Source organism: Octopus bimaculoides, chromosome 4 (genome assembly GCF_001194135.2).
Source record: "Octopus bimaculoides isolate UCB-OBI-ISO-001 chromosome 4, ASM119413v2, whole genome shotgun sequence".
NCBI lineage: Eukaryota > Metazoa > Mollusca > Cephalopoda > Octopoda > Octopodidae > Octopus > Octopus bimaculoides.
The window spans coordinates 101644872-101657337 of NC_068984.1; the positions used below are offsets into that span (position 1 = coordinate 101644872).

General features: G+C 34.8%; 1 protein-coding gene across 1 annotated transcript in view; it reads right to left on the reverse strand.

Moving 5' to 3' along the window:
• The window catches only part of LOC106878790 (cilia- and flagella-associated protein 54), a 77649-nt gene extending 65685 nt beyond the window's left edge, over window positions 1–11964 (reverse strand). Inside the window, exons 1-6 of the mRNA XM_052967654.1 lie at window positions 10770–11964; window positions 9419–9520; window positions 8926–9026; window positions 6844–7027; window positions 5051–5124; window positions 409–546 (exon numbers count right to left, since the gene is read on the reverse strand). Of these exons, the coding sequence (XP_052823614.1) occupies window positions 409–546; window positions 5051–5124; window positions 6844–7027; window positions 8926–9026; window positions 9419–9520; window positions 10770–10827 (657 nt within the window). The 5' untranslated portion in view covers window positions 10828–11964. The remainder of the gene's footprint in view (window positions 1–408; window positions 547–5050; window positions 5125–6843; window positions 7028–8925; window positions 9027–9418; window positions 9521–10769) is intronic.
• Window positions 11965–12466: the final 502 nt, after the last annotated feature.

The window sequence follows — 12466 nt, forward strand, 5'->3', positions numbered from 1 at the left end:
GGAGCTTGTATGAAACGTACGTACTGCTATAACCTATTGAATTTTTGTTGCTTATCTTCAAATATATATATATATATATATATATATTTATACTCACACACACATGATGGGTTTGTTTGAGTTTCCATCTATCAAATGCACTCAGCAGGGTTTGGTTGGCCCAGGGTTATAGTAGAAAATACTTACCCAAGGTACTGTACAGTGGTATTGAACCAAAAACAACATAGTTTAGAAGTGAACTTCTTAACCACACAATTATATTTATTAAAATGTCTGATGTTCACTAAAATCCAATCTTTTCTTTAGTAGAATAATTCTAAGAAAACTATGATTCCTGCCATTTAGAATTACTAATAGAGTCACTCGTAAGAAATCATGTAAACCAAAAGAGATTATAATAAGTCAAACCGTTGCTATATTTTCGCTCTTTTGGAAGTACTTTGAATTATCCTCAAATCCGATTTGGTACCGACGTAGTACTGCTTTGGTTTGGTTCCACAGATAATAAACAACTTCAAGAACTACAGTGAGGTCAACTTGTGTTGGCTGATAAAAATGAAACAAAAAAAAAAGCTTCAAAATAGAAACAACATATAACACATTAAAATGATTGACTATGAGATAATCTCTGTCTTTAGTATAATATATTATATTGTGGAAAAAGCAAAACAAAAAAAAATGAAGAGTAATGGTGTTTATACATAGACTCTCCTTTCATAGACAACTGATGAGGGTGGTACAATTACTTGCTAAACAATCTGCCAACCTGCACAGATGATTTGTTTATAGTGATCAAATGTTTGTGCTGTACAGTTAGTTCACTCTCTCCAATGAATCAACATTACCTGTGCAGGTGCATGATGTACCTCATGTGAATTGACAAAGCAATCACAAAGTTACATGAAATGAAGTGTTTTGCTCAAGAAAACAGTGCACTACCTAGTCTGGGAATCGAACCTACAATCTCACGATCATGAGTGCAACATTCTAACTACTAAGCCATGTGCCCTCACAATACACAATGATAATAATGTTACTTAATTCTATCAGACATTGACTATTTTAATGTTCATTACTGAACATTTTGTCTTCTTGCAATCATGCACAGCCTTTGCACAAGCCCAATCTCTGACATGAAAATGATTGTCTACAGTCTTTTCAGCCTCATCGATCTCACAATATTTTTCACCATAAGAAAACTACTTGTCCTTCTGGAACAAAGGAAGATGACAGGATGATTTTCATGAGGGACTTGCTTGATAGTCAAATTTGTCCTATTCATAACAACAGCTGCAGAACAAAACTCCACAAGCCAATGATACTGACACAGAATGAGTGTCTACAAAACAATTTTGCTGCTCTATATGCATCATGGACAAACCCAGCTGATGGTATTTCCTGCTTTGTAGAGATTGTCTTGAGCCAGCAGCACCCACTAACTAGCAACACAGTCAAGTCAGAGATTCCTGGAAGTTATCCATAATTCCCAGATTGGATGTTGTCCAGAACAGACCAGCCCATTGATTCTCATAAACACCTGGAGCTTTCTTGAGAATGTTGCTACTTTTACCCAATACTAATACTTGATAGAATGCTGACTGCATTACCTGATTGGTAAAGAGCTGTGAGTACCCTAGAACATTCTAGATACCAGATGCCTGGTATTGGTCATTGTTTGACTTCGGACTGCAACTCTGTCAAGATGATGGCTGGTGCAAAGATGTGCCTGACAAAGCATGACCATACCTGTGGACCATCTAGTAATCTCTGTAAATGTAACAGTCTCAGTGCATGTCTGCATCAGCCATGGCATACCAAGCTCTCATCACAGAGGATGTTGAGAGCAAACGAATCACCTGATGAGTGGAACACATCATTTCAACATGAAGCATAAGAGCAGATGCTCCAAGCTTGTCAGGCAAGAACTAAGCTAAGGCACAAAATGCAGATAATAATATATAATGGAGGAAGGGCAGCAAGCTGGCAGAATCGTTAGCATGCTGAGCAAAATGCTTAGTGACATTTTTCCATCTTTACATTCTGAGTTCAAATGCTGCCAGGGTCAAAGTCGACCCTGGCAGCCTTTCACCCTTTCAGGATCAATAAAATAAGTACCAGTAGAGTACTGGGAAAGATTACATCAACTTGCCCCTCCCTGAAATTGCTGGCCTTGTGCCAAAATTTGAAACCAATATATAATGGAAGCAACGTAAGCTTTCACCAAGTCTACCCATCTTTTCAAAGACAGCTTCTTCTCAGAAGCTGTCTTTCACTGAACCAGTCCCCAAGCAACTTATCAGAACCCTCTATCTAGCGCTCAGTGATGTTGTCTGATGGCCTAGATTTGTTTTTCCATGTATCAAGCTAACAAATCCATTAAATTGTCCTTGTTATTTTTGCTCCTACCCAAGTCTCATATTCCTCTAGAATGGTGCCAACCACCTCAGTTTTCACAGTGACAGACACTATTATGGTGACATTGTGACATTGTTTGCATACAGCCGTTTTTTATTCCAGTTTGAATGAAATTCCCCATAACAACTCCAATTTCTGCAGTAGTGAATTAAGAATCAATACATAGAGAAGAGATTAGAGAGGATATCCTTGACAAACTGAGTGCAGAATCTGAAATGATTAAAAAAAGTGGCTTATTACTCTGACCACTGAACAAATTCCATTGTGCACTGAAGTGATCCAGCCTCTAAAGACGAAACCAAAACTGGCAGCTTTGAGGATAGCCATCAGGTAATTATGGTTGACTCTCTAGCCTTTCAGTTGATCCAAGTTGATGAGAGTTTCACCAAAAACAGGTTTACTACCTACTTTCTCTACAACGTATCATGAAGTGGAAGTTTTGGAGGATAGATCTGGTTGCAAATGTGCATGTCTGTGTCTTTCCATCCACACTTTTAATGGCAAATGCCAACCTCTTTGCTAGCATCTTAGCCAAAATTCTTAAACTCTGCACTTACCAGAGTTATAGGCTGGAAATCATTAATTACATCCCTATCACATGCATTCTTCTTCAGCAATACCACCACTTTCAAACTTACAAAACTGAGAATTCTCCCATTCTGCTATCAGTTGCAGTAGATATGTGTCAAGATGTCAATGAACAACTCTGACATGTATGTGTATAGCTTGTAGGCCAGGCCATCCAAACCAAGTGATTGCACCTCATGCAGCCGTTTATCATATCCCAGCTTCTCACAGCACTGTGTATTTTCTGCCATATACCATGACAGGCTTCCAAGGTAGGTACTAAATCCACCTCTGTCTACATTCCATTTCTTACCCCAAACAGTTGAGCAAAGTGACACTAGAAAACTGTACATTGGTCTGTCAAAGACTAAATTATGGCTTTCTTATTTCTTTATTGCCCACAAGGGGCTAAACACAGAGTGGACAAACAAGGACAGACAAAGGGATTAAGTCAATTATATCGACCCCAGTGCATAACTGGTACTTAATTTATCGACCCCGAAAGGATGAAAGGCAAAGTCAACCTCATCGGAATTTGAACTCAGAACGTAACGGCAGACAAAATACCATTAAGCATTTCGCCCAGCGTGCTAACGTTTCTTATTTCTTTATTGCCCACAATGGGCTAAACATAGAGGGGACAAAAAAAGGACAGACAAAGGGATTAAGTTGATTATATTGACCCAGTGCGTAACTGATACTTAATTTATCGACTCCGAAAGGATGAAAGGCAAAGTTGACCTCGGCGGAATTTCAACTCAGAATGTAAAACAGACAAAATACCACTAAGCATTTCACCCGGCATGCTATCTGCCAGCTCATTGCCTTCTTATGGCTTTCTTATCATGCTGCATCTCTACCACCTGGGCCCATCAAATGGCTTTTGTCCTTTCATGACTTAAAGCATGAACATTAACTCTGGCAATGCAACCTTTATGTTTCACATTGAAGCCATTATCACCATTTGAAACATGAGTTGCAATGCCTTTTCTTATCACAAGTGCCAACCACACTAGTGCCAACTAAGCCTTCTGCTTCCAACCACTAAAAACAGTTACATCCAGTCAGCATGTTGATCAGGCCAGGGGGAGTTTCCATGCTTCCTTCATCCGTTTGGATTCTCAGATCATTCCTGTACCCAACCAGTTTTCATTATGCAACCTATGAATTTCTAACTTGGGTGTCTTTTCTTCTGTTTCTAGCAAGACAACTGTCACCTTTATTTTCACCAATCTCAGGCCAAGCTAGGTCAATTTGAGGACTGGAGCATCACTCTTTAGGAATGTTAAGTGGTTCTTGGCATCCATTAAGGTCAAACATTTCATCTGAACCATGCCAAACCCTTTCCCTTGAACAATGTAGTTTATGATCCTCCAGATTGGTTTCAGACAAGTTTCTACATAACTATATAGCATACTGCTCTTACAGGTCTCCTCCGGGACTTAATCTAGCATGTTTAAGGACATGCTGGTCTTACTTAGCAACTTCTTTACATCATTCAGATATAATGATAATAAAGTTATTAGGTGCTGTGTTTGAGAAATCATTAACAATTAGTTTACAAGTCATGGTGCTGGTGCTAATGATATCAGTATTGATGGTGGTATTTTCTCAATGTTTGGTTCTCTGCTTTGTTTGTCGCGATTGTAGTCATAGTTGTTGCAGTTACTAATTACAACAGAGTTAGTCAAAGTGGTGGCAGTGAGATTGTGTTGCTCCTACGACTGTTTTCTTATGCTTCTTGACTTTTCTCAATGTTGGTGTTACCATTACCGTTGTGTTTACAGCAGTGGTAAGAAGAAGAAAGTGTAAGAAATCCTGTCCATAGCTGCTGTTCCAACAACCATCACCATCCTCCTTGTTGAACATCACATTTGTATGTCTTTTCTAAAAAAACAACATAATACATCTGAAGGGCCAAAAATATCTCAAGAAAGTTGATTGGATTAACAAAATGTTGCAATAATATCAACAAAGTGTTTTCCTTAAATCTATAAACAAAACAATGACAAGACTTACATGCAGATTACAATGACAAGTCACTAGGACAATAACAACAACAACTTACACAAAAATTGCTTGTTAAAACAGACTTCAGAACTTGAGACAAGATGAGTAAGTCGTCAGCTACAACTGTATATCCTGGAAATATACAATGATTATAACATAAATTTGTAGCTTATCTGTTTACATACATATGTTTGTTAAAAATTCCATGATAGTTTATGAATATTAAACTATCATATTAAATTCTGAAATATCCAAATTTGGGATCAAGTCCAGTTAATGAATTTAGCAGTTACAAATTAAAATATAAAGTTATGCTATTACAATTCATATTTACAGAAGAAATTTTAATTATTAATGGATTTGTTTCATATTTTTAACAGCATAGAACTAAAAAAAACAATAACTCAGATTAAGAAGCTTAAAGAAACTAAATTTTCATTAACACAATTGCTATAATTGCTATATTCTTAGGCAGACATAAAGAAAAAAAAACGTCCATAAAATGGTTGTTTTTTTGTTTAAATCTTCTTGTTTTATCTTTTTACTTTTACTTGTTTCAGTCATTAAAGTGTGGCCATGCTGGGGCACTACTTTGAAGAATTTTTAGTCAAATGAATCAACCCCAGTACTTATTTTTTTTTTTAAGCCAAGTACTTATTCTTTTTGCTGAACTGCTCAATCACAGAGATGTAAAGACATCAACACTGGTTGTCGGGAGGTAGTGGGGGACAAACACACACACATATTTGATGGGCTTGTTTCAGTTTCCATCTACCAAATCCACTCACAGGGCTTTGATTGGCCTGAGATAATAGTAGAAGACACTTGCCCAAGGTATCATGCAGTGGGACTGAACCTGGAACCATGTATCTGGGAAACAAGCTTCTTACTACACAACCACACCTGAATACTAAATGATCACACATTCTTATTATTAAGCACATTTTAAAATTTCAAAATTTAATATCAACTTTCCCCATCTTATTAAACCGTACCACCTTTTACTTCCAGATCAGAATGAACTGCTTAAGTTTACCTCATTTCCTTTTCTAAACAGATAAATACGAACAAAACATTGAATAACACTATATAACATGATTTTTGTCCTAGGGTAACAACTGTTATTTCCTATTTGTTTACCCATAGATAGTACAAAAAATGGCTAATATTTCTTTCAAACTTTTGTTACATTTATTAATTTCCCCAAAGAATCCCTCTCAATACATGGCTGTGATGCTCTCCCACTACTCCTGTTCATCATCAGAGATGCACATATTGTCAATCTCTAAGGGACATGCTCAAGTGGTTAAGGTCAAGCAACTGACAAGCTAATCTGTGGTATTGAGCAGAATATTTGCTATAATGATATTTCTACTTCAGCTACTCAGTACTGAATCAGTCTGAAATGTAATGGAAAATAAATCAGTTTCAAAACATTGATGTCCAGATCACAAAAGCAAAGTTTTCTTTGATATCTAGACAAAGAAAATTTTAATTTTGTTATGCAGTGTAATCAAAAACAAATTGAAACATTGGTTTTTAATAAATTGATTATAAAGTTAGGTTCTCAAACTGGTAAATACTAGTTTCCCTCCACAAAAAATGTGAATAGGAATGGCTGTGTGGTTGAGAAGCTTGTTTCTCAACCATATGGTCCTGAGTTCATTCCCACTGTGTAGCATCTTGGGAAAATGTCTTCTATTATAGCCCTGGGCTGACCAAAGCTTTGTGAGTGGACTTGGTAGGCAGAAATTAACAAATTAGTTTTCTATTTACAATGAAAAGTTGAAAAAAAAAAAAGTTGCAGATAGTGTATTTAGTTGTCTTAAGATAGATGAAATTTTAAATAACCTGACAGTGTGGGATGAACAATTTCAGAGCTATCAGCCTCAAAATCATCCTCATTATCAGTCTCAGGAATTATGAGAACAGATGTTTGTCCTTTTCGTAATCTTCGCCCATGTAGCAATTTCTCCATTACAATAAGAAGCTGCATGATTTTAACATCCCAAGCATATCTTTCATCTTTAATTCTCTGTAGAGAAAAAACAAATTTTATACACACAAAAAATTATAAAATATACCTAGTACAACAATGGTTTTACAAGAAAGAATGAATGTAAACAAAATAAAAACGAAGCAGAAATTACAGCAAATTTGCTAAAAAATTTAACTGAAACTATTTCTATGAAACTAAAAAAATTATCAACATTAACAAGTTAAATCTAAAATGAGATGTATTGTTTTTGCAAATGAGTCAACTGCTTATGTATTCTGCTTAAATAATAGCATCATTTTAAATAGTAGGATTTTCTCAGCAACATATCCTGACTAGTATGGAGTTCCCTGTCCAGGTTGTAAGCCTTTCAACTTGTCCTGGTCGAAGTATGTTCCTCATGTCATCTCATATTCTTTCAGTAGAGTGCCAACTACCTCAGATTCCATGATGTCCAACATCACAATGATGATACCCACAAATGCCAACACATCTCTTCCACATCCCAACTTGAGTGGAAGCCCTTCAACATTTCCATTTTCTGCAGTAGTAGCATAAGAGTCAAAATGTCCAGAAGTGAAGACAGGAGAACCTATGTGGTCATTTATTCTAACCGTCAAGTAGATATTGCTGTAAATGGCAATAATCCAGACTCTGAAACTTAGACTGAAACTGGCTGTATTAAAGAGAGCTATTAGCTAGTGAGGCTGACTTGCACATTTTTGATTGATATAAACTGATCAGACCCACCCAAAACCAGATTTGTTACTTACCCTGTGATGTATTGCATGAGGTAAAGATTATTAAAGATAGATCTACTGGGAACTACACAGATCTGTGCATGTCTAATGACACTTCCTATTTCCAAAGAACTTAGCCAAAATTTTAAACTTTGCATTCAGCAAAACTGATGGACTGAAATTATTGATGCCATACCCCTTTTTTATGCAGGCTCAAAGTCGCATATTTTGAAAGAAAGGACTCAGTTAATTTAAATTGTACTTGAATGGTACTTATTGTATGGATCTCAAAAGGTGAAAAAGTAATGTTGATATTTATTGTATTTGAACTCAGAAAGTAGGGAGATGTAACTAAATACCACAAGGGCAGGGATAACTTAGGTTTAATTAATCAGATGTTGACATTCAGCTTGAAGTTATTCCAAGTTAATAGCTAATAGAAAAAAATAATAGGTTGGAAATGAAATTTCAAACTGATGCAGTTCTAAAGGAGAATAATGGAACTAAATGCTTAGTAAATGCAGTGTCAAATAGACAATAATAATACAGGGAACCAATGGAACAAGTTAAGCTGTATAACAAATGTTGTTTTAACAAGAGATTATAGACAGAAAGAGTAAAATATCATTTCATGACAAGCTGTTATTTGAAAAGAATAGACTGGTTTATCATTTTGAATACTTTGGGGATCTAAATGGAATTTGTGAGGGGCATGGTTGGGATGTAGCAGCTCTGTTTTAAATGTGTAAACACTATTCATGACTAGATCATGTTTGTGTTTTGTCAATAAAGTTAGATTTTTTTCTATTTTGAAACATATGTTAAAAACTAAAGAATAAAAGAAATACTTTATCATTTAACAATCTGCTTATTAAATGAAATTATAACAAAATGTAAGAATAAATTTCTTTTTCTGTAAATAACTGACATTAGAATTATATTGAATATACTTTTTCTTTTAAGAAGTTAAAACTGATATGTACAAGTCATGCCTATTGATTTGTATAATATTATAACTAACATTTTCCAAGCTTTTGGAGCTTAAAATAATTATCAATATATTTAAATAATTAATGATATTTTCTCAAACTGAATTCTACTTCAGAAGGAATAACATTTCTTGAATAAATTTATTTCAACATCAAACAATTTATTTATAAGTTTCATCAAAAATTAACACTAATGAACAGATAATACCTGCAAAGCATCTGCAAAGTTAACGAAGAATTCCCATTGCTCATAACAAAATGCCAGGACAGTAAGATGAAATACTGATTTGATAGGTACTTTGTTTTCTCCTCCAAAGAACATAAAACAAAAACACTAAATATAGATAAATTTAACAATTATAAGATAGGAAAAGGATGGTAGAAATATAGAGTAAAAACCAGCACTGAACATGATAGAATTATTCTTATGTGAGATTTTTGGTTATTGTTGATGTGAACAGGTCAGTTAACAAATGTAGAGTTCAATACAAAAAAATAAAATGATGATAATAATTATGCATTTGAGTACACATATTGCTTTTTGGGCCTTGTGCCAGTAGTAAAAAGGTTTATTTGTTCATTGAATAAATAATTTTGGACAAAAACAGAAGCAATCAAAATGAATTACATGAGAGTGAGGTATATTTATAAGATATTAAAGTGACATTAGGGAGAAATGAAATAGAAAGATATATGAATACCAATTATTGCTAATTCTAAAAGAGAATTATCTTCAGTCTGGATAACATTAGTGAAAATATTGCTATAAGAATCTTTTCTTGAGCGGTTAGCTGCTATATTTCCTGAAAAAGGCAAAAGAATATCAATTAGCAATAAACATACTGCACCATCAATTTTAATTGATTACTTAAAAGAAAATGCTTTCTTTGTCGTCAGAGATATTTACATTATTCTTTCAAAACGAAGAGGACATGGCTCTACACCAAGTCTTATCCTTACTTGGCATGATATTTTCTCTTTCATTTAACTCAGTTATAATATTATTCATTCATAGCATATTTCAATACAATACAAATATGTTTCCTTAAGAGGAATGGAGTCACAAAAATTGTAGAATACAGGACTAAATATCATGCCGTATTAAATCGTGTTTCTGAGTTCAAATACTATGAAAGAAGAAAGACCAGCAAAGTAAAAGTACACAACTGAACACTGCAAAGCATTTTGCCTGACACCATACCAATTTATTAATCCACTGACCTCAAGGCCTTAATAATAATATTTCTTTCTTTCTTTCTTTGATGCTATATACTAATTTCATTTAATGACACTTCCTTTCAAATCAGTTTTGTCTCAGCTTTCTACTTATTCAACACTATAACATATGATTTGAATATGACTTAAAAACAGGTTTTTAGCACTAAAGCATCTGGATAAAAACAATTTATTTATACTTTGTCGTAACACCAACAAAAATCTTCAAGCTTACAACTGGGCTGGATATAGATATTTTAAGTAAATCACATATTTGCATAGAATTAACTTGGTATCACGGGTATACTGGTATCTTGAAAATACCTCACAGAGTGATGACTGTGTTCTGCATAGTTATGGGCTGCCATTTGACAAGGCATAGCACCCATTCAGCCATCCTGCCAGGGATACTGCAAAGTCATGAGACTAAAGGATGGCAGATTGTGAAGAGCTCAGCTGAGCTAAAAGTGCTTCTTGCATTGATGCTGAGCGGCGGAATCCTAGAAGATCAACAGTCAGGATCACCAGGTTCTATCAAGAGAGTAACTTCAATGCATTTTTAGAATTGGTGTCCATGGTTGTATAATCACCTAATGAAAGATCCACTATGACTCAGGCTCCCAATTCAAATTCATAATAATGGAATTGGATGATGACAGAGTCACAGAGTCATAAGAATCTGCGAAAGTAGTGAAAAAAAAACAAACTAAGTATCAAACTATTTTGTATCTTTTTTTTTTTAATCATTTTATTTAGGAAGAAGTGACTCATGTGCTAAACGCTCCACTACACTCATACATTAAAACCAAAGAATTACAAAACTTGGATTTCACTAACCTGAGACTATTTCTTTGGCAGCAGCAAACAGTTCTAAACTTACATCGTTTAACTCCATCTCTCCTTGGAAAACACCGCCCGGTGTTATGATACGTATGTGACTGTCACTCAGACTTTCCACGATAGCTAAGAATTGTGCTGATTCACTATCAAACAACTCAACTAATAACTTTTCTGTATTAGTTCTTGGCCAAGACAACTGAAAAGAAATTCTTAGTTACTGAGTTATGTTTTTTCTTTTTTCTTTTTTTTTTTTTTCCTGTTTCTCATAACGGAAATATATCCAGGGTTGGTTTTAAGCCAATTGGACAGATTTGTTCAAACTGGACCCCGCACCAAGAGAGGACCCTGTGCACATGCTCAAGCAGAGGATGCTATGATGATTTTTTAGTATATTATTGTGGCTAATGGTGGAGCCTCAAGCCCTTAATGCTTTTTGGCTGGGATTGGCAAACTACATGAAGCATGAAACATCAATCTTCATCTTTTGTAGAGGAGATGGCCCCACTGATAATTTTCTAATTGAGCCAAGCATCACCTAGTGCCAGTCCTGAATATAGTACATAATGGATTGATAGTATATATGTGCAAAGCTACATTTTAAGATTCCACTTTTTCCATGCTGATATTACCCCAAGAAAATATAGAATGTATCTATCTGATTAACAGGTAAAATACAAATAAACACATTTACCTATTCATATTTAAATCAAAATATCTATATATTTTTAATCACATAGGTGTAGCTGAGTGTTTAAGAAGCTTGCTTTCCAACAACATAGTCTAGGTTTCAGTTCCACTGCATGATACCTTGAGCAAATATCTTCTGTTATAGGCCATGACCAATCAAAGCCTTCTGAGCTGATTTGGCACACGAAAACTGATAGAAGTCCATGGGGTGTGTGTGTGTGCACACGTGTGTGTGTCTGTGCACGCACATGTGCATATACAGAAGGGAAAAAGGTGAGAAAATAGAAAGCTTCTGACAGTGCAGAAAGTTTCACAAGACCTTTATATTTCAGATGCAAAAGCCAAACTTCTGGAGAAAAAACAGTCTGGGAAATGTCCAGTTATATAGGTTCCATTAATTCATTCAAATCCCTTCATGTTATGTAGCAGTAGCAGTCAATCTCCAAACATAGGTGGAGAGTGACTGCTGTGACATAACGCTAGGGGATTTCAACAGATTAACGGAACTTGTCAATGGAACCTGTATAACTAGATATTTCCCAGACTATTTTTCTTCCAAAGAAGGGTCTTTGTGCCTGAAATATAAAGGTTTTGTGAAACTTTCCACATTGTCAGAAGCTTTCTATTTTCTCTATTTTGTCCCTTCTTTGGTAATACAATGCTTCAAGCAAACTACAATGCTCTCATATATATATATATATATATATATATATATATATATATATAGTTATATATATAAACATACACACATATTTATATATATATAAACATACACATATATATATTGGGGGAAGTTAAATATTATCTGCACTTTCACCAAAACTTTCTTTAAGTTGGCTGCACTGCCTTCAGTACTCACATGCTAAAAAGTGGTACTCTACCGGTGATATATCCAAGGTTTGACCTTGATTGTTCCAGTTTTCTTTCTTGTTCATTTACATATGTACACATATATATATTTATATATATATGTATGTATACATATGTATGTGTATGTGTGTGTATTA